The sequence below is a fragment of the Equus asinus genome, chromosome 12 (assembly GCF_041296235.1).
Source record: "Equus asinus isolate D_3611 breed Donkey chromosome 12, EquAss-T2T_v2, whole genome shotgun sequence".
Classification (NCBI taxonomy): Eukaryota; Metazoa; Chordata; class Mammalia; order Perissodactyla; family Equidae; genus Equus; species Equus asinus.
This window is the reverse complement of record NC_091801.1, coordinates 25,643,222-25,665,812: the sequence shown is the minus strand read 5'-3', so window position 1 is coordinate 25,665,812 and position 22,591 is coordinate 25,643,222. Positions and strand designations below refer to the sequence as shown.

Here is a 22,591-nt window from a genome sequence, read left to right as displayed (position 1 = left end):
AAATATATATAATATTAGTATATCCTATTCTATAATATTCTACAATGGAATATCATTCACCCTCAAAAAAGAAGGAAATTCTGCAATTTGTAACAACATGGATGAAACTGGAGTGCATTATGCTAAGTGAAATAAGCCAGACAAAGACAAATACTGCATGTTATCACTTACATGTGGACTCTATAACAAAAGTCAAATTCATGGAAACAGAGAGTAGAGAAGTGGATGCCAGGGACTGGGGGGCTGCGGAAAGTAGGGAGAGGTTGGTAAAAGGCACAAACTTTCAATTATAAGATGAATAAGGTCTGAAGATCTAACGTATAACATAGTGACTATAGTTGATAACACTGTATTGGATAATTAAAATTTGCTAAGAAAGAACTTAAATGTTCCCACCAAAAAAAAGAGCTAAATATGTGAGGTTATGGATGTGTTAGTTAATTCAACGGGGGAATCCTTCCATAATGTAAGCATATACTAAATCGTCACCTTACGCACTTTAAATACCTTACAACTTCATTTGTCAGTTATACCTCAATTAAAAGAAAAAGAATTTGTACCATGTCAGTGGAAGTAAGGCCGAAGAGGAAAAGACATACTGAAGAAATATTTTAGAGGAGAAAGCAAAAGACTCGGTAAATAATAAACTGTGAGGTTAAAGGAAAGAGAGGAATTAAAAATGACTCTAATTTGTAGCCTATGCTAAATAGTGATGTAAACAACAGAACGATAAAGAAGGTTTGTAGGAGTAAAACCAAGGTTTTTGTTTGAGACACAAGATTTTTGAGACATCCAAATGAAAATAAGTCGAAAAGACCATTGGAAATGCAGGTCTGGAGTAACAGAAAGAACTGGGTATTGGACAAACAGATCTGGAAATCCTAAACGCAGTCAATCTTATATTCACAGACTTGATAGTTTATTTGCAAGTTCACCGACTTGATAGTTTATTTGTAAGCCCAAATCAATACTCAAGGGGATTTTGTGGTCATTCACAGACATGCACACAGGAAAAAATTTCAGTTGCCCAGTGAACATGTTCCCAGCTAGGGGCAAAAATGGCAAAGCTCTGCCTTCTTGTTTCAGCTCATACTGGAAACAAACGTCCTTTGCATGGTCTATTTAGTGCCGCATGTTTTGCATTTTTGTGCATTTTCTTGCTGCTGAAAATGGCCCCAAGCGTAACGCAGAGCTGCTGTTCCTGAGTCCAAGTTCCTATGCACAGGAAGGCTGTGATGGGCCTTACGGAGAAAATGCATGTACTAGATAAGCCTCGTTCAATCGTGAGTCAGTGCCGCCGGCTGGGAGTTCAGTGTTAATCATTCAACAATATATATCAAATAAGGTGTCTTTTAATAGAAACAGACATAAAACAAGGTTATGGGGGGCCGGCCCCGTGGCCCAGTGGTTAAGTTCACGTGCTCTGCTTTGGTGGCCCAGGGTTTTGCCAGTTCAGATCCTGGGAGTGCACCTAGCACCACTCAAGCCACGCTGAGATGGCGTCCCACACAGCAGAACCAGGAGGACCTACAACTAGAATGTCCAACTAAAATATCACATTTTCACCAACTGATTGATACATAACCTTGTTTCTTAAGATTGGCACCTGAGAAAACATCTGTGGCCAATCTTCTTGTTTTTTTCCTTCTTCTCTTCAAAGCAAAAAAGCTCCTGGGAGACACATAAATGGTTTAAAGGAAAAGCATATACTTTTAAGTGTAATGGACCTGAATTTAAAACTTAGTTCTGTTATCTAATACCTGGCTGATATGAGGAAATTCATATTATTTCTCTGGTCCACAGTTACTTCTTCTGTAGAATGAAGACAAATCCTAACTCAGAAGGTTGTTGTAGATTACATGAGACAACATAAGCAACCCATGAAAATAAGCAACTATAAATATTCTGTAAATATTACAAAGCTAAGATTAAAATGTTTTAAAGGGTGAAATAAGACTATAGTATACTACCGACCTCTGATCTTGGCCTCAGGGATGTTCCAGCATAAGTAAAATTACACAAGTGTGTTTCATTTAGGTTAGGAAGTTGGCATTGGATACAGTTTATTAGTCCAAGACGCACAGGCGTGCATTTTATTCTGCCTCTCCTATCCATATAGGATGAAGATCTCTGTTAACATATCTTGTCATTCCCTGACTTCCCAGGAATGGAAAATGGGCTTTGGAGATGATCAAACCTGGGTTTGAGTTATGAATCCCTACCTTCTTAATTCAGTCATTCACTCATTCTTACACTATTAAAAGTACCTATAACTTTCCAGGAGCTATGATAAGACACTAGAGATAAAGATGTGGCCCACAGCCTCCATGATCTTACAGTCTAATGGAAGGAAAAAATAAGTATAACCAGGTATTAAAATCAAGTTTTCAGCTTAAGTACTCCAAGAAACAATACATTTTATATGTTAAAGCAGGTGTGAGACAGAAGCTTCTGGAGGGTATTTCATATAGAATAAATTCCATGATTCTTGAACCCCCTCAACCACTTTGAGACTATAAAACAGCTAGAGAATGGAGAAGGAGTGAGGTGTTTGTGAGCATATTTGTTTGGAGAAGAATAGGAAGAAACGCTACAGCTTTCATCACAAGCTAAAAGAGAGGGGACTTCAAAGGGACCCTGTGAACATCACTGATATTTTTATTCACATTAACAAGCTGGGAGTGAAACAACACAAACATATATAGTAACTCAATGACATGACATGAGCAACTTCTTTCCTGAATCAGCTAATAATTTTCAAATACTGGAAGAATATGTCCCACTTTTTTCTTTTTGCTATTCACAGTATAACAGCTATAGACACAGCGCACTTTTATGTCTTGACTGCACCGTAAACATTTCTCTCCACCACATTCTTAAATCTAGAGTAGACAATGCGCAAAACAATATGTCAAACACTTATTTGTGTTTTTGCCAGTTTCTGAGGCGTAGGTACTCCCACCATGGTGAATTTCAAGCTACCAACCTGATGTCACTGAATGAGGAGTCGGGAAGAGGTGTGCAGTAGTGTGCCATGATATGGGATCTTCACCATACAGATACAACAGATGTAAATAACCTCAAGAGCACAGATAACAATAAAAATGTATTTAAATAATTTGGAAATGATGATTTTTGAGCATTTACAAATTGATTTTTTAAATGATTTCATTGTAAGTTTATATAATTTCATTTTTAATAATGGCTGTGCTTAATAACTGTCTGGAAAATTCCTGAAAATTTAACAATAGGCTCTCCTGAGCCAGTATAAGTCACCTCCTGCACACCACTGACTTTAAGTGCACTGAAAACATAGCCTTCACCGTCCTAGCTGTCACTCTCAAGCTACTAAAATATGCATTTTGCTCTCTATGAAATTAGTAGTGACCTTCGGAACAGCAATCTCCTCTTCCCTTAATCCAGTGGATAGTTTCCAGTCCTAATCTTGCTTGATTATCTGTAGGAAATGACACTGTTGGTCTCCTCAAGAAACCACCTTGTCACCAGTTTTTCAGTCTTTTGTCTTCATCCTATCCCTCTGACTATTTCTTAGGTCCTCTTTGAACGTTCTCCTTTCTCCATTGAGTCAATGTTGGTGTTTCTGAATATTCTCGGTCCTCCTATCTTCTCACACTTCACACTGCCCCTGGAAGCCTCATCTACTCTGCTATCACTTATAAGCAGTTAACACCAAATCTATATCTCCAAGCCAAAATTCTCTCCTAGTCTCCTAACATCCGGACACACATTTGCAATTGTTCCCTGATGTATTTTCACCCTAGCGTCCCAAACAAATTTCAAATTCAAAATGTCCATAACAGACTGGTTTCTTTCTTTTGAAGTTTGCTTCTCCCTTTCAACTCAGTAATTTACAGGTAGCACCATTTACCAAATCACCGAACCAAAACCCCAAATGTCATTCTTTATTCCTCCTCCTTTCATATATTCCCCATGGAAGACTCCACATCTATTGGGACTGACCCTAGTATCTCTACCAACTATCGCTTCTCTCTGTGTTCACTGCCACTGATAAAACTTCAGTCGTAATCACCCCTCACTGTTGTAATAACCTTCTAACTTCCTAACTCCAATGCATCCTACATGCTGATGCCTCTGTGATCTTTTTAAATCACAAATTGTTTAATGGCTCCCAATTGCCTTAGATCAGTGGCTCCCCACCGTGGCTGCACAACAGAATTATCTGTGGAGGTTTTTTCCAATCAACTTTATAAAGGTATAATTTACATATAGCAAAGTGCACCCATCTTAATTATATAGCTCAGAGTGTTTTTAACAAATATCTATACCTCTGTAACTACCACCACAGTCAAGATATAAAACATTCCCATCACTTAAAAAAATTCCCATATGTCCCTTTTCAGTCAAACTCCCCAAGCTTAACCTTCCCCAAAGAGACAACCCCAAGCAACCACCAGCTTTCTGTCAGTAAAGATTAGTTTTGCTTGTTCTAGAATTTCATATAAATTGAATTAGACAACATTTACTCTTTTGCATCTAGCTCCTTTTCCTCAAGATAATGTCTTTAAAATAAATAAAAAATAAATTTTTAAAAAAGATAATGTCTTTGAAATTCATCCATGGTGTGTGAACCAGTAATTGCCTCCTTTTTACTGTTGAGTAGGATTCCATTGTATGAACTTTTCAAAATGTCATCCATTCATTTGTTGATGGACATTTGGACTGTTTCCAGTTTGTGGCTATTAGGAACAAAGCATCTATGAATACTTCGCTAGAAATATTTTTGTAAACATATGTTTTCATCTCTCTGGGGTCAATACACAGGAGCAGAAATGCAGAGTCTTATGATAACTAAATATTTAACTGTAGGAGAAACTAACTGTTTTCCAAAGTGGCTGTACCATTCTCCATTCCCACGTGCATTGTATGAGATTTCCAGGCAGAAAGCAAGGACAGACATGGCTCCTCTTGCTTGTTTCTTTTCTCTGGGACATCACAGATCTGTACTACTTGTTATTCAATAACAAAAACAATCTGAAAACAGTTGTTTCACATATTTTGTCTAGTTTTTTAATTGTTGGGAGTAGGAAGGCAGGTCCAGTACCAGGTACACTGTCATAGCCAGAAGCAAAGTCCACTTGGGGAGCATCTTAAAAAACAGAACCCTTGAGCTCCTTCCACCCCATACTAATTAAATCTGAGTCCCTGGAGTGAACGGGGGGGGGGGGGGGGGGCGGTTCTCATGTGCAGCAACATTTGAGAATCACTGGCCCAGATGGTAATGTTCAATCTCTTCACTAAGGCAAGATCCTTCAGATTCTGTCCTAAGCCTGCACCTCCACTCTAGATCCTGCCCCCACCCCATTAACCATCTTTTGTCATTTCTCCTATGCTTCAACCATGTAGTACTTTACCACTGTGAACACGATATTTCAAATCTATGCCTTTCCCTGTGGTCCCTTTTGGTCTAAAGTCCTGGAAGTACTTATCCTTAGAGATTCAGCCAAAACGTCACTGGCTCTATGGAACATAAAGAGCCAGAGATTTCCAGGGCAGAATGTTGTATTAAAAAGAATATTGGAGAACAAATACAAGGTTTAGTATCTGGCATGGCATTTACAACAGGGTGAATTTAGTTGTTATTTATCATCTGGTTTCCTTAGGAACAACATGGTAAAAATACTTACCTGGCAGAGGGATGGACGAAATTACACATGGAATGCATCTAGCATAGTGTACACAGCAGGCACCAATAGAATACTCGCCTTCAAACTCCACACTCCACTCACATTTCTTGCAAAGCTCTATAACAAATTGCATTTTATTATCCGTTTACATCTCTATTCGCCTTTAGACTGTGAATTTTAAAATAACCGGGACTACTTCTTTTTACCTTTGCATCACAGGGGCATAAGACAGAAGTTTAAATAAATCTCAGATGAATGAAGAGGGTTTAGTAAACTGGTTCTGATTGCAAACAGCGTTTACAGTGTTGTTCGTCATCAACACCAATTCACGCTTTGGGGGTGAAGTACCACCCAGTCCTTGGGGGGGGAAGATGAGAGAATTTGACCAAAACTAGAATAGTAAGGTTGCAAAAAAGGACGTTTTCACTATTCAGTTAAAAGAACCTGCAAGTCTAGGCTGCTCCCTAGGGCGGCCGCCGGCACCTTCAGGCACGCTGCAGAGAGACCAGTAGCCTCACGCAGAGGTTCCTCCGCAGAGAAACTCTCTGACCCAATTTCCCTCATGAGAAAAACGAGGACAGGACAGGTGGGCGGGCGCCGGAAGCGAAGGGTGCGCGGGGACTGCCCTCCCCGCGGTTGCCAGGCAACCGACCCCGGAAGTCGCGGGAGGCGCGTCGCGTCCGCAGCGGGGCCGGCGAGCGGGTGGAAGATGGCGGAAGGCGGCGGCGCCCAGCCGTGCGAGCAGAACCGGAGGACCCCTGCGCCGCGGCCCCCGAGCGCGCGGGACTTGCAGGTGAGGCGAGCGGCGGAAGGCGGGGGCGCGGCGGTGGGGGACAGCGCGGATGGGTGCGTGTGGGAGGCCACCTGTGGCCTCGGCCGAGCCTGCCCCAGACCTCACCTGGGGACAGAATTGGGACTCCGGCGCAGGTGCCGCGGATCTCCCCAGGGCGGCGCATCGCACCGTGGTGTTGGTGGAAACGAGTGCCCGGGCCCGACTGTGGTCCTGCAGCCGCGTTTCCCCTCCTCCCTATTTGCAATGTAAGAAGCAGCTGTGCCTTTAGAATGGCCTTTTGTGGGGTGCACTGAGTGGTTCACGGGTGGATGCTTCCTGCAGGAGACTTACTGCTGAAGCTTTACTGTGGCGTGGGGACATCAGCGATCACTTAAGAAGTCAACGTGTATGCGTGTTTGATCTTGCCTTGGCTGCTGTTTCTGTCTTCATTACTTTAATATAAAAATGGTTCCTTTTTATCAGATAGCTTTTCCCTTTTAAAGGGGTGAACTAGAGTATTTCATCCTATGGCTGCACAGCCTAGTTGTGCAAGCTACAGTCTATAAAACATTGTACATAAGAAACGAGGAGATAAAACTTTATAATGTTAGAGTACACTGACATTTTTTTAGCCAAATACAAGTGCACCAAATCTTTATCAGATGCTTAATAATACTTGGCTCAGTTTAGCCTTTTTTTCTGTCTCCTTATGTAAGATGATGGATAAAATTTAACAAGTAAACATCTATAAGGAGCCATAATTAAAAATAAGTGACTCTGAATCCACAAGCCTTTGTTGAAAAGTTCTATTACTTTATAGTCACACCTTCATTCTCCTTCTTTGAGCAAACATGTGTTGACCACCTGCGTGTAACATACCGCTAAGCTCTGGGGAATGCAGAGATAAATGGAACATCAAATTCTCAGCTGGTATGGACACTAGAAGGGGATAGAAGTGTAAAAGACATTTCTACCTATTTTTTGCAGAAATAAGATATGACTATTATTTAACATAACATTTTAAGATGGAGTATGATTGCCAAAATAAGCAGTGCATAAAATGAGGAATTTGGAGAAAGGAAAGCTCAGCGTTAGGTTAGGAGATGAACACAGTGTGGAGTAGTTCCGTTGCCCATAAGTCAATTCAGTGGTAGTAAACAGAATCAAGGAATAGGAAACCATCATCTACCTCATCTTTTCTGTTGTGGACTGCCAGCACTAAGAGGCAGCATGGGATGTTGGGGAAAAATGGAGTTTCTGGTCAGAGCAACTTCAGTTTGCGTTTTGGTCCTGCCACTTAGTAGCCGTGTGAATATGGAGAAATGTCTTAACCTCTTTGATACTCAGTGTCTTTATTTGTAAACTAGGGGTGATGGTGGTGGTGTCAAGAATGAAATAAAGTAACGTCTATAAAGTGCCTGTGCACAACTCCATATTATCCTGGCTCAGTACTTGCTTGGTAAATATTTTGTTCCTTTTCCCTTAAAGGAGAAAAATACTGTAACTTTTGCTGGTTAGTCCATTCTAATGCCATTAAAGTTAAAACTATGTAACTTAATATCCTTTCTCTAATTTAAATACATTTTTTCTTTTTATGTGAAAAGGGAGAATAGTTTGGTTAATGACCACCTGATACTTAACAAATTTACAGACTTAACCCAATGGAGTATAGGATTAATTGTTGGAGATATTCTGGCAGATGTTGCTAATTGTGAGAATGCCTTTCTTTCCACCATAAATGAGAAGATAGAGATTTTTTTCATCTACTTTCTGGTAGGTAGGTTGGTAGGTAGATAACTGATTTTTTTATGAATGTGAGTTGGTGTATCAAATATACTAAGTATTGATAATCTTTCCTTTAGAATTTAATAAGAATGTGAAGAACTTGCAAAGAAAGCTGAAAACAACCAAAGTGATGACGTATGAAGAAATAGAGTATGTATCAAAGGTTTAAAAGAATTGAATAATGTTCTTCTCCCCAACTAGTTTCGTGGATATTGAGTATTTTTGGATTATCTTGTTATTGTTTAATCTAGCCATGCTTATTTGAAGAGTTATCTGGTTAGTGCAGTTTTCAGTAGATACTGCTTACTTTGAGCTTACTGGCAGCTTGCTCTGAGTCTGTCACGGTATTATAAAGGGTGATGTGTTACTAATTGGAACAGGCAAAAGTACTCTTATGTACATATGTCTTAGCTGCCATGCAGTGTAGGATTTATTGAGCCCAATCAGGAGAGATGGATAGTTCTCTTCCAGAAAGCCTCCTTGTACCAGGAGCCTCAGAGTTACAAACTGCAGAAATCTCCTGTGGATATCAAACCAAGAGTAGATCTTAGCTCCCTCCATCCCCCCAGTTGGGAACCATTTAGTGGGAAAGTTTGGGGAGGGATTGTTCCTGACAACACTAACCCTAATCCTCTTGGATATCCATATACCCTGTCATTGGTTCTCAATTTTAGTGTGCATCAGAATCACCTGGAAGGCTTGTGAAAGCTAAGAGTGCTGGGCCCTACCCCAGAGTTTCTGATTCATTAGATCTAGGGTGGGGCTTGGGCATCTGCATTTTTCAGAGTTCCTTGGGTGATGGTGATATTGCTATGGTGTATAAAAAACCCTCTTTATACCTTCTGGAAGTTGTCACTCTAAGACTGAGAATTCCAGTACTTTAATCTTTTGCTATAAACTTGATTTCCCCACTCTCAATGACTTTGCCTTCAGGTTTCTTTTCACATTCTTCACATTTCAAATTCTGGAGAAAAGATTATCAAAGCTTACATACTTTATTCTCTCTGTGTAATTGAAATATCTTCGTAATCTAATTGTTTAGCTTTTGGAACACGCTGTCATGATCATTCACAATGCATCATTACTTCGCAATGCACGTATTTTTATCTCTTTGACTGAGATTTTGTTGTCCTGTTGGTTTTGACCAGTACTTTAGTTTGTTTTGTGGGTTTAAATAATCATTTCCTCTTCTGGTGTGGTGGCATTTGCTATGACATATATGTTAAGTTTCTTGGGGCCAGCCTGGTGGTGTAGTGGTTAAATTTGGATCCTGGGTGTGGACCTACACCACTCATCAAGACATGCTGTGACAGCATCCCACATACAAAATAGAGGAAAATAGGCACACGTTAGCTCAGGGCCAGTATTCTTCAAGCAAAAAGAGGAAGATTGGCAACAGGTGCTAGCTCAGGGCCAATCTTTCTTATTAAAAAAAAAAAAAATCTTTATAGTATTTACTAATGGACTTATGCCGTATGGTGCTATAGGGACATCATGAGTCCTGGCATTAATTCCCTCTAAATATCATTCATTTTCCTTTAAGTTAAGGATGTAGCATTAGTAACCAGGATGTTTCAGCTAGGTGGACTCCCTGCTCTAATTTTCTCCATATTCCTAAATATCCCTATATTTATATTTCTATGTATATATATTCCTATGTATTCCATAGTTAATATTCCACATTCCATGGAGTCAAAGGCATTCTTTGCCTTATTTGTTTATTTCACAGAAGAAAATTATTATTTGATTGACAGTTTATTCAAATCTTCTTAAAGCGAAAAATAAGGTATAGGGGCTGGCCCAGTGGTGTAATGGTTAAGTTCGCCAGCTCCGCTTTGGCAGCCTGCGTTTACAGGTTCAGATCCCAGGCACGGACCTAGCACTGCTCATCAAGCTACACTGTGGCGGCATCCCACGTAAAATAGAGGAAGATTGCCACAGGTGTTAGCTCAGCAACAATCTTCCTGAAGCAAAAAGAGGAAGATTGGCAACAGCTGTTAGCTCAGGGCCAATCTTCCTCACACACACACAAAATAAGGTATAAAACTGTATAGCAAATATCTCAATTTTAAAATCTGTAACTTTATTCTATCTATATCTCTCTATCATTCGTGTTCTGTTATAGTCTATGTAATTCAATGTGAATTTGTTGGCTGCCTGTTAAGTATGTTAGAAACAATTTGGAAACCTAACATACAGGAGGGGGGATAAAATAAGAAGAAAAGTACACAGGTAATGACAATATAATGTTTAATATAAATGTCAATAATAGGATAGGCTATCCTATGAGGATTTAGAAAAGAAATATCGTTTAACTAAGAAAACAAGGTTTTGTGAAGGATGGCTGAAACGGGCCTTTGAAATACAGGTAACATTTCCATTGGTGGGACTAGGAATCACGTAAAATTCATAGAGCTGAAATATAATCAGCTCCAGAGGAAATCCCTAAAGGAATAGTGCTGTGAAGAGATTACAGGGAGGTAAAATTTCTGAAAACTTCAGACCCAAGTGGTCAGCCAGAGTGTCTGTCTGTCTGTCTGTCTCTCTCTGTCTCTTCTCCCTCATTTGTTTTGTTTTTTTGTCTTTTGGATGGGACAAGGTGGGAAAAGACCATACAAGATAAATAGATAACACTGCAGGAAGCAAAGAAATCTTGGGGAAAATGAAACACTGATGTAATCATTGCTAAACATCTTCCAATAATATCTTCTAGTAATGGACTGCTTTCCTTGTGCTTCACATACATTATGTAATCCGTAAAATGACCCTCTAAGGTAATTTTTTGTGTGTGGACATTTAAAGGGAACTAAGGCTCAGAGAAGTTAAAAAATTTGCCTGTCACACAAGAGCCTAAGTTAGGGTTTTAATTCAGTTCTTCTGGATTACAAAACACTTTTATAATTAGGATTTCTAGCAAAATTGCCAAGTTAGAAATCCGAAAGTTGATGTACGTGTATAGGGGTGGGGTAGGGGTAAAAAATTAGATAAAAATAAAGCTTTTCATTTTTGTTTTCTTGTGTGTATATTTTAGAAGTTGAGTAATACAATCATAAAAGAATTAACTTTTCCCCCATTCTCTATTCTTCTTTTCCTATTGAGGAAAATTGTGGAGGTTGTTTTCATATCCCTTGTGTTTCTGGAAGGAGCACTTTATCTGGGTTTTTTGGGTTTTTTCTTTTTCTTCTTTCCAAAAGATTTCCCAAAGATTATAGTCATGCTGATTATAAATTGAATAGTCATAGGGGCTTTAAGGACAGTTTTTGAGTTTTTGGCACCCAAAGATGTCAAAAGTGGGAACAAAATAACTTAATGCTGAAATATTTGAGTAACTTCTTAAAATTCCCATTTCAAGAACTATGTTTTGTTTATTTCATTTTGAAGATATCCAGCTTCATATCTATAATGCGTAATTTGGTAATATTCCTTTCTAAAGTTATAAATGATATATATAATTCACTTTCTTTTACTTTTCAGAAGCTCATTACCTTAAACTTGATGAAGTTTATATGTCTGGTAGACTTTTTTAGATAGAATAATTTTGAAATTGTTTTATGTGCTTGGATTTTGAAAACTTGAACAGCTAAATGAAATAGTTTTATGAGATCTGACGAGAGCAAACATTAGTGGGAAACCTCTTCGAGTATTTTTATAAGAATTGTGATTCCACCTTGGAAATGATCTGTTACCAAATTCAGTTTTTGAAACTGTTGAATAGTTAGTTAAAAATAATTAAATAATTATTGTAGCTTTGATTTATTCTAGCATATGTGGCATTTCGGTTAGTTTTATAAAACGAGAGGTGCACTGGTTTCATTTTGAAAGAGTCATCTTTTGAAGCAACAGCCTTCATTTTTCATTAGAAGCCTTAACTACTCAGTTGCAAGTTCATGTTCTACTCGTAACTTCTAGCTGTGTAGAAAAGTTTACTTCTAGTGTTAATACTTTATAACAAATCTGTTATTTTATAGTTGGCCTTGGCAGAGTTATATGAAGATGAAGTGAAATGCAAGTCTTCCAAATCTGATAGACCTAAAGCTGCCATCTTTAAAAGCCCACGAACACCACCTCAAAGGTGAGTTTTGTTTTGTTTTTGTTTTTGAAAATTGTATCCCTTTTTAGTTCACTAATCTCAAATTATTTTAAATGGCCTTGGGAATTTTTTTAAAAACTGTAATTTCTTAGATGTTATTTAGGTGTTATTTCTAAAACTGTGGTCAGAAAGCTAGAGGAAACTCATGGAAAAGTTATCTTGCATACCTAATATTTTGGTAGACATCATATAATTATATATTGAAGAGTATTTTTCTTGGGCACAGTGGTTCTTTTTTGAGTCATAGGATTCATTGAGGATCTGATAAAAGCTACAGCCCCTCTCCCCCAAAACGTTTATGTGCAATTTTGTCAATCATTTTTAACAGTTTCTTTGTTTCTTAAAACACACATCCATGGAGCCCCCATGTGTCTTTTGTCCTCCATTTAAGAATCTATAACTTTGGGAATCTATCTATGCTTCTGTTGGATGATGACCCATCTAATAAGCAATCTCCTAGGTAGTGTTGCTGTTAAAATCCCTGAACTATTAAAAAAACCAACTGTGAAGATTTAAGAAGTACGGCCACATATATTTTATTGCCATGAGTTTTCTTGTTTCCAGGAATATTTTCGTTAATGTCTTTTTAGCACTGCATATGTCATTATTGAGGAGAAACTTGAATTTTCCCAATATATTTCATTCTCGCAGAGTCTGTTATTTTACCAAAACTTGAAAAATTCACTAGAAATTCTTTTTTGTTTGTTTTTTTGTCACTACTTCACATCTTTTCTTTCTGTAGAGGAGATAAAAATGACATATCTTTCTGGAGAATGAGAAGAAAGAATAATATTATAATTTTCCGTGAGCTTTTTATTTTACAAATTTTCAAATCCGTAGATAACCAGAAGCTTAGTACAATGAATGCTGCATATGCTTCAGCTACTTGAAAGTAAATAGCAGCTGTCATAACACTTCACCCCTAAATACATTAGCGTGCGTCCCCTAAGAAGAAGCTCCCGCTCCTTTATAACCTTGATAACATATCCCACCTTAGAACATGAACAGTAGTTTCGTGGAATCATTTACTATGTAGTCCATAGACAGAGATCTCTTAGAACAGTTTTTGGATTTAGGATACAGCCAAGGGCCAGGAATTCTGTTTAATTATGCCTGTTCTGAATCTGAATCCAGAGCATTCTCTCCACCTTTTTGTTGTTTGCTTTTAGCTCTTCTGTATAATCTAAAATTTAGTACATTGACTTTTTTGGAGAGTCCAGATCAGGTGTCTTGTAAAATGTCCCACATTCAAGATCATTATTTTTTCATGATTAGGTTCTTGTTAAACTTGTTTTTCAAGAATACTAGTAAGTGATACTGTCTGTTATTTATTATGTCATATCAGGAGCCATATAATTTCAGGTTTTCTCACTATTGGTGATATTCACTTGGTTAAGTTGCTGACCACCACATCACTCGATTGTAAGGTACAGTTTTTCCTTTGTAATCTGCAAGTTGTTATCTTGGCACTATTTGAATAGCCTATTCTTTCATTGAGTCTTTTTGGGTTTTTTTTGTTTTTGAGAAAGATTAGCCCTGAGCTAACTGCTGCCAATCCTCCTCTTTTGGTGAGGAAGATTGGCCCTGAGCTGACCTCCGTGCCCATCTTCCTCTACTTTATATGTGGGACGCCTACCACAGCATGGCTTGGCAAGCGATGCCATGTCTGCACCCGGGATCCAAACCGGTGAACCCCAGGCTGCCGAAGTGGAACGTGCACACTTAACCGCTGCGCCACCTGGCCGGCCCCTCATTTAGTTTTTATTTGACTTATATGTGTATCTTTACATACATATGTGTGTGTATATATATACATACATATATTAATATATATACAGTTATGCGCCACATAATGACATTTTGATCAACAGTGGGCTGCATAATACAGTGGTCCCATAAGATCAGTACCACAGAGCCTGGATCTGTAGCAGGCTATACCGTCCAGATTTGTGTAAGTACACTCTGATGTTCTCACGACGGAATCGCCTGAAAGACGCATTTCTCAGAATGTATCCCTGTCGTTAGGCGACGCATGATTGTATATATGTTATACATTCGAACTGCTTCCTTAATTTATGCATTCTCCAAAGTTTTGAAAATACTTAAAATATGTATGTACCGAAGTTTTACTGATTAACTATTTGGCCGCTGTTTCCCCAATTTGAGCACATTTTAAATGAGTTAATCTGTTCACGATATAACAAGTCAAAATATTTGACTCCTTTGACTTCTTATAATAAGATTAGTGTATTAATATTTTCCTTGGTATCCAAATGTAATAATTAAGATATTTTAATCAATAGTTTTTTTCTTTTTAATTTATGCTATCTGAAACAATGTTGCCTTCAATAGTTATAATTTGATAATGCAGTTTTTAGGACTTTGTGCCTCAGATTTGATCTCTGAAATTATTTACATATCTAAAAGGAGGAGCTGCCTTAAATGATACTGGTTGAGGCTTAAGCTGTGTTTGATCTGCTTAAAATACAGTGTGAAGCAAATTATTGGTCATCTTTTTCTTTGTGAAGTATGATGTTTTCTGATACCTTGTATACAGTTTGTTTGATTTCATATTTGATATTGATGCTTACCTGGTTTCATTGCATGTCTGCTGCTTTGTTTGGTACAGAAAACAGTGCTTATTTTCTTGGTCCACCTTCTTGGGCAGTATCAGATATCAAAACATTTATCTGCCCATTGTCATTTTAAGCCAATAAATTTTTGCTATCTGAAAGCCTAGACATAATGTGGTCTGTGTTTTTAATTTACAGAGGAGGAACAGAATCTACAGAAAAACTCTCAAAAGATAGCCTGATACCTGCTTTAATATGTTCATCCAAAAAAGGTTATTTATCACAAATAGAACTTAATTTGTCACCTTGTTCAGAAATGTGAGAACTTAAAAAAAATGTGCTCTACAAGTCATTAGATAGTAATGTTTTGGGAATACTGTTCCACATACTATCTCATTTAATTATGAGATAAAGTGTGTAAGATGTCTAGCTCAGTGTTGGTACTTCGTTGGCCCTTAAAAGAGTATTAGGATGGAGATAAGCACAGAAAACAAGGGACAAAGTTCTAGGAACAAACAGGCACACAGGAAGAATTAATAAAAGCAACAAGAGGGACCAGAAAAGGAACCAGCAGAACGGTAGTAGAAAAACAATTTGCCTAGTGGCAGATAATTTTGGACAGGTGGATCTCTGCCGGGGCGTGCTTCCTGGACCTGGCACCTGTGCAGTCACACAGAGGCCCACACTTAACAGGCCTCGTGTTTGGTTTAATGCTTTGCTGTTACTGTCTTGAAATTCTTAATAAATTGTGAACAAGGAGACTCGCTTTCATTGGGCACTGGGCCCTACAAAGGATGCAGCCAGTTCCGGATACAGCCGCGTCATGTACAGCCTTGAAGGCCAGGGAGAGTTATGTTTTTATAGAAGGCAGTGTAAAGCCAGTATATGTTTTTGAATTCAAATTATGATAAGCACTATAATATAATGATAAAAGCTTTGATTCTAAAGATAGACACTCCTCAGTTCTATTTTTTTTTTTCTCTGTAGTCTAATAAGCTTTTGCCAATGGACCAATCTTTAAAATTCCCTAAGCTCAGTTTCTTATCTGTAAAATGAGGAAAATACCATTGTTATGAGGATTAAATGAGCGCATAGTTAACCCTTGATAAATGTTAGCCATTATTATTATTTACTTTTAGGAAAATAGGACTGGCGATACAATATAAAATTAATAGTGATGGGGAGAACAGGATAAGGAGACAAAGAAATCAAGAAGAAAACAATTGCAGGAATGTGGTAATAAAATTTTGGATTAGGGTGGTATCAATAGAATGGAGGAGAAGGGGTGAAATCAATGTGGGATAATTTTAAAGAATTTACTGTAGAAACTCGATGACATGAGCTATAGGGAGTAAGTGACTGGAAAGAGAAAACTTCAAGGCTCTTAATCTGTGATACAAGGAAAGATGTGATTGTTATGGGAAGATTTATGTGGGAACATAGGTTTAGTTTTGGAAAACACGAACTTAATTCAAGTAGCTGCTTTTAGAAACAGCACTGAACCATAAGTAAGAGGGTGCTAAAAACGTGTTTGAGAGTCATCTGTGTAGGGGAGGTTGCTATTTACATGAGTGGACAAATATTTTGATGGTGAGATGATTTTAAATAGAGAATGAGAGTCAAGGATATAGGCATACTTAATTATGAAAGAGGAGAAACAGATGGATTGTGGATCTAAATATAAAAGGAAAACAATAAAACTTCTAGAAGAAAATAGAGTATCTTCATGACCCTGAGGTAGGCAAAGATTTCTTAAACACGTAATAAAAAGCATTAACCACAAAGGAGCTGGTAGATCTTTTCCTGTGTGGTTTTCCAGTAGTGTTTCTCCCTAAGACTGAGATAAAAAGGAGGTGTATGGTTGTACTTTGGCAGACTAGAGATGTGGGACAGGGAGCCAAGGAGCTACAACAGGAGATAGCTGCAGCGGGAGCTTTGCTTTTCTCTTTTCTTTCCTTTCACTCCTCTTCCCCTTCCTCCCTTTTTTCCTTTCCCTTTCTCTACCTTTCTCATAGCTGCCTGAAATCATCTGCTACTGAACTCCTCTGTAATGCTAATGCTTGTCTTAAGAGTCAGCTGTGGCAGTTTTAGGCCTTGCTCACTATGCTGAGCCCTCTCACTAGAAGCTCGGCAGGAAGGCTTCCAGTGGCTCCTGCTCTGTGTAAACTCGGGCCTCAGTGTGCTTCCCCAGAGCACGAGCAGGATGGAGGCCGCCCCACCACCATCCCCACCCTACCACCATCCCCACCCCGCCCCCACCAGTTATGAGCTAGCCTCATGTTAGTGCGGTTGTGCTGGTGTCCACTTGTTCTCCAGGTGGGTTTTTCCTTCACTTACAGTGAATTGAAAGCTGGTCTGCCTTTTCCTCTTTCTGTTCAGTTTTGCATATACTAATTTTGGAGAAAGTCTTGAAGGTGACCTCCATTCTTAGTCTCCAGTGCAGATATGATTTCCCCCCTTTGTTTTGTTTTGTCACTCAGTTCAGTGCAAGTTTGGAACTGGATGGTCGTCTTATATTGGAAGTCTCCATGGTGCTATTTCATTGGTTGTATTCTCTGATATTCTTGATTGAAAAAGATCTTGAAAGCTCACATGGGGTACTAATCTAGGGTAAAGGAAATTTTTATGTTTCCTGGGACCACTATGAAGTTGGAGTCAGTACACATTAGTCGCTACATACTTAATCCACTGAAAAATTTGCCTAGTCTAAATTATTTACCTTTAACACAGGGGGTTACAATTTTTCAATCCAAAAATCTCTGAGGAGTAAACCCTCTGTGCCTGGATTTAGATGTTTACGTGATCAAATCTACAGGTCTCTGCACTAATTAGGTCCCTACTGAGTGTGGATTCCTCAAGGGAAGAGACCTAGCTTCCGCTGTCAACACTGCTTTTCCCCACCACACCAAAAGTGCTTAAGCTGGGAAAGAGATGCATCTGACAAGCAGTTACAGAGGGTGAGGGAGGAAGAAACAAGCCAGATGCTGAACTTGCTACCAGGATCTCCGCAAACCCCACGAGAAAGTGGATGGAATATTTACTGCGTAATACCTTAATCCCATTTTTAAAATTAAATATTTCCACAGAAGTCAAAGTCTTTTTAAATAAAAGTTAATCTTAAGACTGTGTAGCTTTTTAAAGTAGTTTTTTTCTGTATTCTAAGTTTGTATTCATGAGCTATAATGTTGAAAGGTTCTATTCAGGTGAACACGGATACAGTGGATTACACATAGTTCGACCTTCAACTGGGAAAATCGTGAATGAACTTTTCAAAGAGGCGAAGGAGCATGGCGCTGTCCCTCTGAATGAAGCCACAAGAGCTTCAGGTGATGACAAATCTAAGGTGAGTGCTAATTTTAAAACTGAGCATGCTATTTATATATTTAATCTCCTCTATAGTTTTTTATATTCTTTGCAAACATTCTTTTTCTAACTGTATCTTTCTGTTTTAAATATTTGATTCATTTTTGTAAGATTGTATTCTTTCTGTTAATGATTGAAAGTTGAGGCAGTTTCTTACATTTCTATGCAATTTATCTGTTTACCTGTTCATTTTGAAATAATTACAGACTCACAGGAATTTGCAAAAAGTATGCAGAGAGGTCCTGTGTACCTTTCCCCAATGGCTAATAATGTTCGTTTGCATCTTCCTTAATGGCCTGTGATGTTGACTGTCTTTTCATGTGCTTATCTTTATTGCCCTCTTCAGTAAAATGTGTCTTCATGACTTTTGCCCATTTTCAAATTGAGTTGTTTGTTTTGTTACAAACAAAATTGTTTGAGAGTTCTCTATACGTTTTAATAGGTATGAATCTTTTGTCAGATATATGGTTTGCAAATATTTTCTCCTAGACTTAGCCTGTCTTTTCACCTTCTAATCAAGGTTTTTCAACAAAGCAAAGTTTTAAATTTATCCTTTTTTTTTTCTTTTATGGGTTATGCTTTTGGTATCTTGTCTAGGAACTCTTCACCTACCTAACTATAGGTCCCAAAGATTTTCTCCTATGTTATATAGAACAGTTTTATAGTTTTATATTTTATGTTTAAACCTGTGGTCCATTTTGAGTTAATTTTACATCAAGGTTCATTATTCTACTTATGGATGTCTAATTGCTTCGTTGTTGAAAAGGCTCACCTTCCTCTATTGAATTGCTTTTGTACCTTCTTAAATTTCTATAAAACCTTTATGTAGCTTTTATATCTATCAACTGATACAATATTGGTATATTAAGGAAGATATCATGTGTCTTTTTGTGTATAATTGTCATATATTCTTACAATTAGCATTTCTCAACCCAAATTCCCATATCAAAATCATTTGGGGAGGTTTTCTAAACCACCACATGGCCTCAAGATGTCACAGTTGGGTAGGTTTCAGGTGTGCCTAGGCATGTGTCTTTCAAAAAAGCCTCTTGGTAATTGTGACAGTACATCTGCTGTTGAGAACTGCTATTCTAAATGAAACATAAGTGTTAGTTTTCATTTCATTATTTACCAATAGCTTGAAATTCTTTCTGTCAAGTCTAAGGTAATTTTAGTTCTTGCAAGTTCTCCAATTCTGTAAGAAAAATGTGGAATTGATATAATTTAGTCTGTAGGATAGAAGGCAATGTAATAATTAAAAGCTCACTTATAAGTGGTGATTTAAAGGAGTGACATTTTTACTTCATAAGCTGTCCTACCGCCTGAAAAATAGAAGACTTAGTGATTAGTATGGTAAAATAAAACGTGCAATCATAGTTTATTTGGTACAGTTGAATAAAAGCAACTTATAAGTATAGAGCTTTTCTTCAGGGTAGTTTATACCCATTTATAAAATTCTTCCTTTACTCTGTGAAACTGTTATTTACTTCATGAAATATTATTTAAGCATTATAATTTGTATCATAAGACTTCTATTATAAGGCTTATTAAATATTATAAAACTATAAAATACTGTAAAATATAATGAAGACTATAAAATATTAATGGTGGCTTTTTAAAGTCTATTTACACTTCAAAATATATATTTCAGAGTATAAGTACATTTCTTAGTTTAAGGGTGGCCAAAGTTAATTCAGCTTGAGTTACTAATGTTTTTCTGGGAAGAAGCAGAATTTCTTACTTGTATATACTTCTCTATAGCATAAGACTTTCATTTTAATATAAAATTTCCCTGGAAAGTATAAACCAGTTTGGCTAATTACAGTTGATCTAGTTTTAAAATATATATCACATATTATCATAACACTTTGCTTAATAAAGTGGATTTTTCGTCACTTGCTGTGTGCTTCAGTCCTTTACAGGTGGAGGATACCGATTGGGTAACTCCTTTTGTAAGCGGTCTGAGTACATCTATGGAGAAAATCAGCTGCAAGATGTAGGTACAGTAATCAAAATGACAGATTAGAGATATTTGCCTCTAGTTGCTGTTGTTTGTTTTGAAATTTAAAATTGATAATATAATATAAATATAATCTCTTTTTGAAACATTAATGTGTAAGTTTTCAATCTTAAATTTTATATTTTGTATCTCAGTTGTGCCCTGCACTTATAGATATGTAACTGTTTGTTGAAAGAACATATGATTCACTGTCAAAATAAGCTTATATAGGGGCTGGCCCAGTGGCACAGTGGTTAAGATCACACCTTCCACTTTGGCAGCCTGGGGTTCGCCATTTCACATTGCCGGTGCAGACCTATGCACCACTTGTCAAGCCATGCTGTGGCAGGCGTCACACATATAACGTGGAGGAAGTTGGGTACAGATTTTAGCTCACGGCCAGTCTTCCTCAGCAAAAAGAGGAGGATTGGCGGCAGATGTTAGCTCAGGGCTAATCTTCCTCCAAAAACAAAAAGAAAGCTTATATATATGTTCCAATAATTATAAGTGGTATACTGTCATAATATAGAATAAGCTGAGTTCTAAACATAGAAACACCTCAAGTGATTCTTTGTTTCTGTTGCCTTTTGGAATTTTGGAGTTACAGTGTCATTGTAAAAATGTATAGTTTAGCCTTGGAGCATCACTGGAAATTCTGTCTTGCCTGTTCGCATGAATATTTAAGCTCTGGCAGAGAATAACATGGGCACAGATGAAGAAGAAGGGTGGGTGTTGAGTGACAGCTGGGTGTTCTCATTGCCTTCGTTTTCTCAGTGAACTAGAAATAATTGTACTTCAAGGCCAGGGTCCAGCTGTGGGACTTTCAGTATTTCAACCATTGTCAGTTTGTTATGCTAAATACAGATCTGCTAAGCAAACACACATGGTTTATGTCTTTATTTTAACTATGAATAAATAATAGTGCAAATAACTGCATATTTTAAATTAAGTAGATGGTTTAATATATTGTGAAATATCACATTTGAAACTTAAAGTAGTTTAATGCAGATGGATTCTTGCGTTTATCTTATTTTCCTATGCTCACAAGGTTCAGATTTTGCTTAAACTGTGGAGCAATGGTTTCAGCTTAGATGATGGAGAATTGAGACCTTACAGTGACCCAACAAATGCTCAATTTCTGGAGTCTGTTAAGAGAGGGTAAGATGTATTATTTGTATTTTATTGGCTACTTTAGGTGGGGCTTTTTTTTTTCTTTTTTTACAGATGCTGTTCAGTAGTGAATGCACTACGGGTTTGTAAGAGTTAGGTACTGGAATATATTATGTAAGTGATTGCCAGGGGAAGGGCATTTTTTAAGTATGTAAAGGATAAATTGCTGTCTGTAAGCCACTGGGTCTTGGGGGGAGGGACAGTGACATTGGTCCCTTTTAAAGTCTGATGAAGCTCTGGTCCCAATTCCGAGAAGAAACATCTTAGTGTCATAAATCAGTGAATTGATTAGCATGTAGCTACCCATCCGCTAAGCCACTGTCCTGCTTACTGTTGACAGGGTGACTCTCATTGCATGTATGCCTGAAATTCAGCAACTTATATTAGCAATCTTTTAAAGTGGCATTACTGCTGGCAGAAGATTTCAAAAGGTTGGTTTGAAGTTATACTTTGTGAAAGTAAACCAGATATACAGTGCTCTGACCCATCTAAAGAACGTCGTTACTCACCAGCCCTTCTTGCTAAAGGATGAGGAACCAAGTCATTTTGCTATGATTATAAAAGTTCTTCTGCTTCTGCTTTCGCTAGCTGAGAACATGATCATTCCTAAGTGGAAATACAACTTAAGACATAAGTTGGTGATGAACTGGGAGGTTTAAGCAGCAGTGAAGGGACTGGAGTAGGATGTTATGCTCCACGCAGGAACTGAAGGTGGCGCTTTTCCAAGTGATAAAATATGTCCAAGGAGAGTGGCTGAAGTGGCAGGGAGATGAACCTCAGTGGAGTTGAGGTAGTCAGGGACCTGAAGGAAATGTATTTTAGAACACTAAGTTGCATAAGTTTTGACTTTGAATTCTACAAGGATAATGTCAGGGTACCTAAAAAAGGCAAGAAATGCTGTAAGCCATATGCAGAAGTCATTGAGAAAGGTGGGAAGAAGTCCTGGGAGGAGTATCTGGTGGTGGCAAATACAAAGCTATAATAGTTTAAATTCATGCTCTGGACTCGGCAGCCGGCAGAGTCCCTGGGAAGAGCCCGGAGTGACTGAGAGGGGAAGTGTTCACCTGCTAAGTGAGGATCAGCCTTACTGTGGACATCGATGCTTGTTTCAGGACGGTGGAAGAAAAGAACACGTTGATGATGAATGTACTATAATATAGATCAAAACTAAGT

At 37.9% G+C, this 22,591-nt stretch overlaps 1 protein-coding gene and 1 long non-coding RNA gene across 4 annotated transcripts in view; one reads left to right on the top strand and one right to left on the bottom strand.

Moving 5' to 3' along the window:
- Positions 1 to 6,245, bottom strand: part of LOC139039897 (uncharacterized) — a 40,968-nt gene extending 34,723 nt beyond the window's left edge. For both annotated transcript variants that reach the window (XR_011493197.1, XR_011493198.1), the window contains exons 1-2: positions 5,873 to 6,245; positions 5,667 to 5,783 (exon numbers count right to left, since the gene is read on the bottom strand). This is a non-coding gene — a long non-coding RNA (uncharacterized lncRNA). The remainder of the gene's footprint in view (positions 1 to 5,666; positions 5,784 to 5,872) is intronic.
- A 55-nt stretch (positions 6,246 to 6,300) lies between these two features.
- The window catches only part of UBXN2B (UBX domain protein 2B), a 28,907-nt gene continuing 12,616 nt past the window's right edge, over positions 6,301 to 22,591 (top strand). Inside the window, exons 1-6 of one of the 2 annotated variants that reach the window (XR_011493196.1) lie at positions 6,301 to 6,459; positions 12,192 to 12,295; positions 18,079 to 18,229; positions 20,162 to 20,245; positions 21,297 to 21,406; positions 21,759 to 21,849. Coding sequence is in view for 1 of the 2 variants with exons in the window: in XM_014857797.3 (XP_014713283.2) it covers positions 6,376 to 6,459; positions 12,192 to 12,295; positions 18,079 to 18,229; positions 20,162 to 20,245; positions 21,297 to 21,406 (533 nt within the window). In the remaining variant the exon portion in view is untranslated. The remainder of the gene's footprint in view (positions 6,460 to 12,191; positions 12,296 to 18,078; positions 18,230 to 20,161; positions 20,246 to 21,296; positions 21,407 to 21,758; positions 21,850 to 22,591) is intronic. The other variant, XM_014857797.3, reaches the window with a different exon arrangement.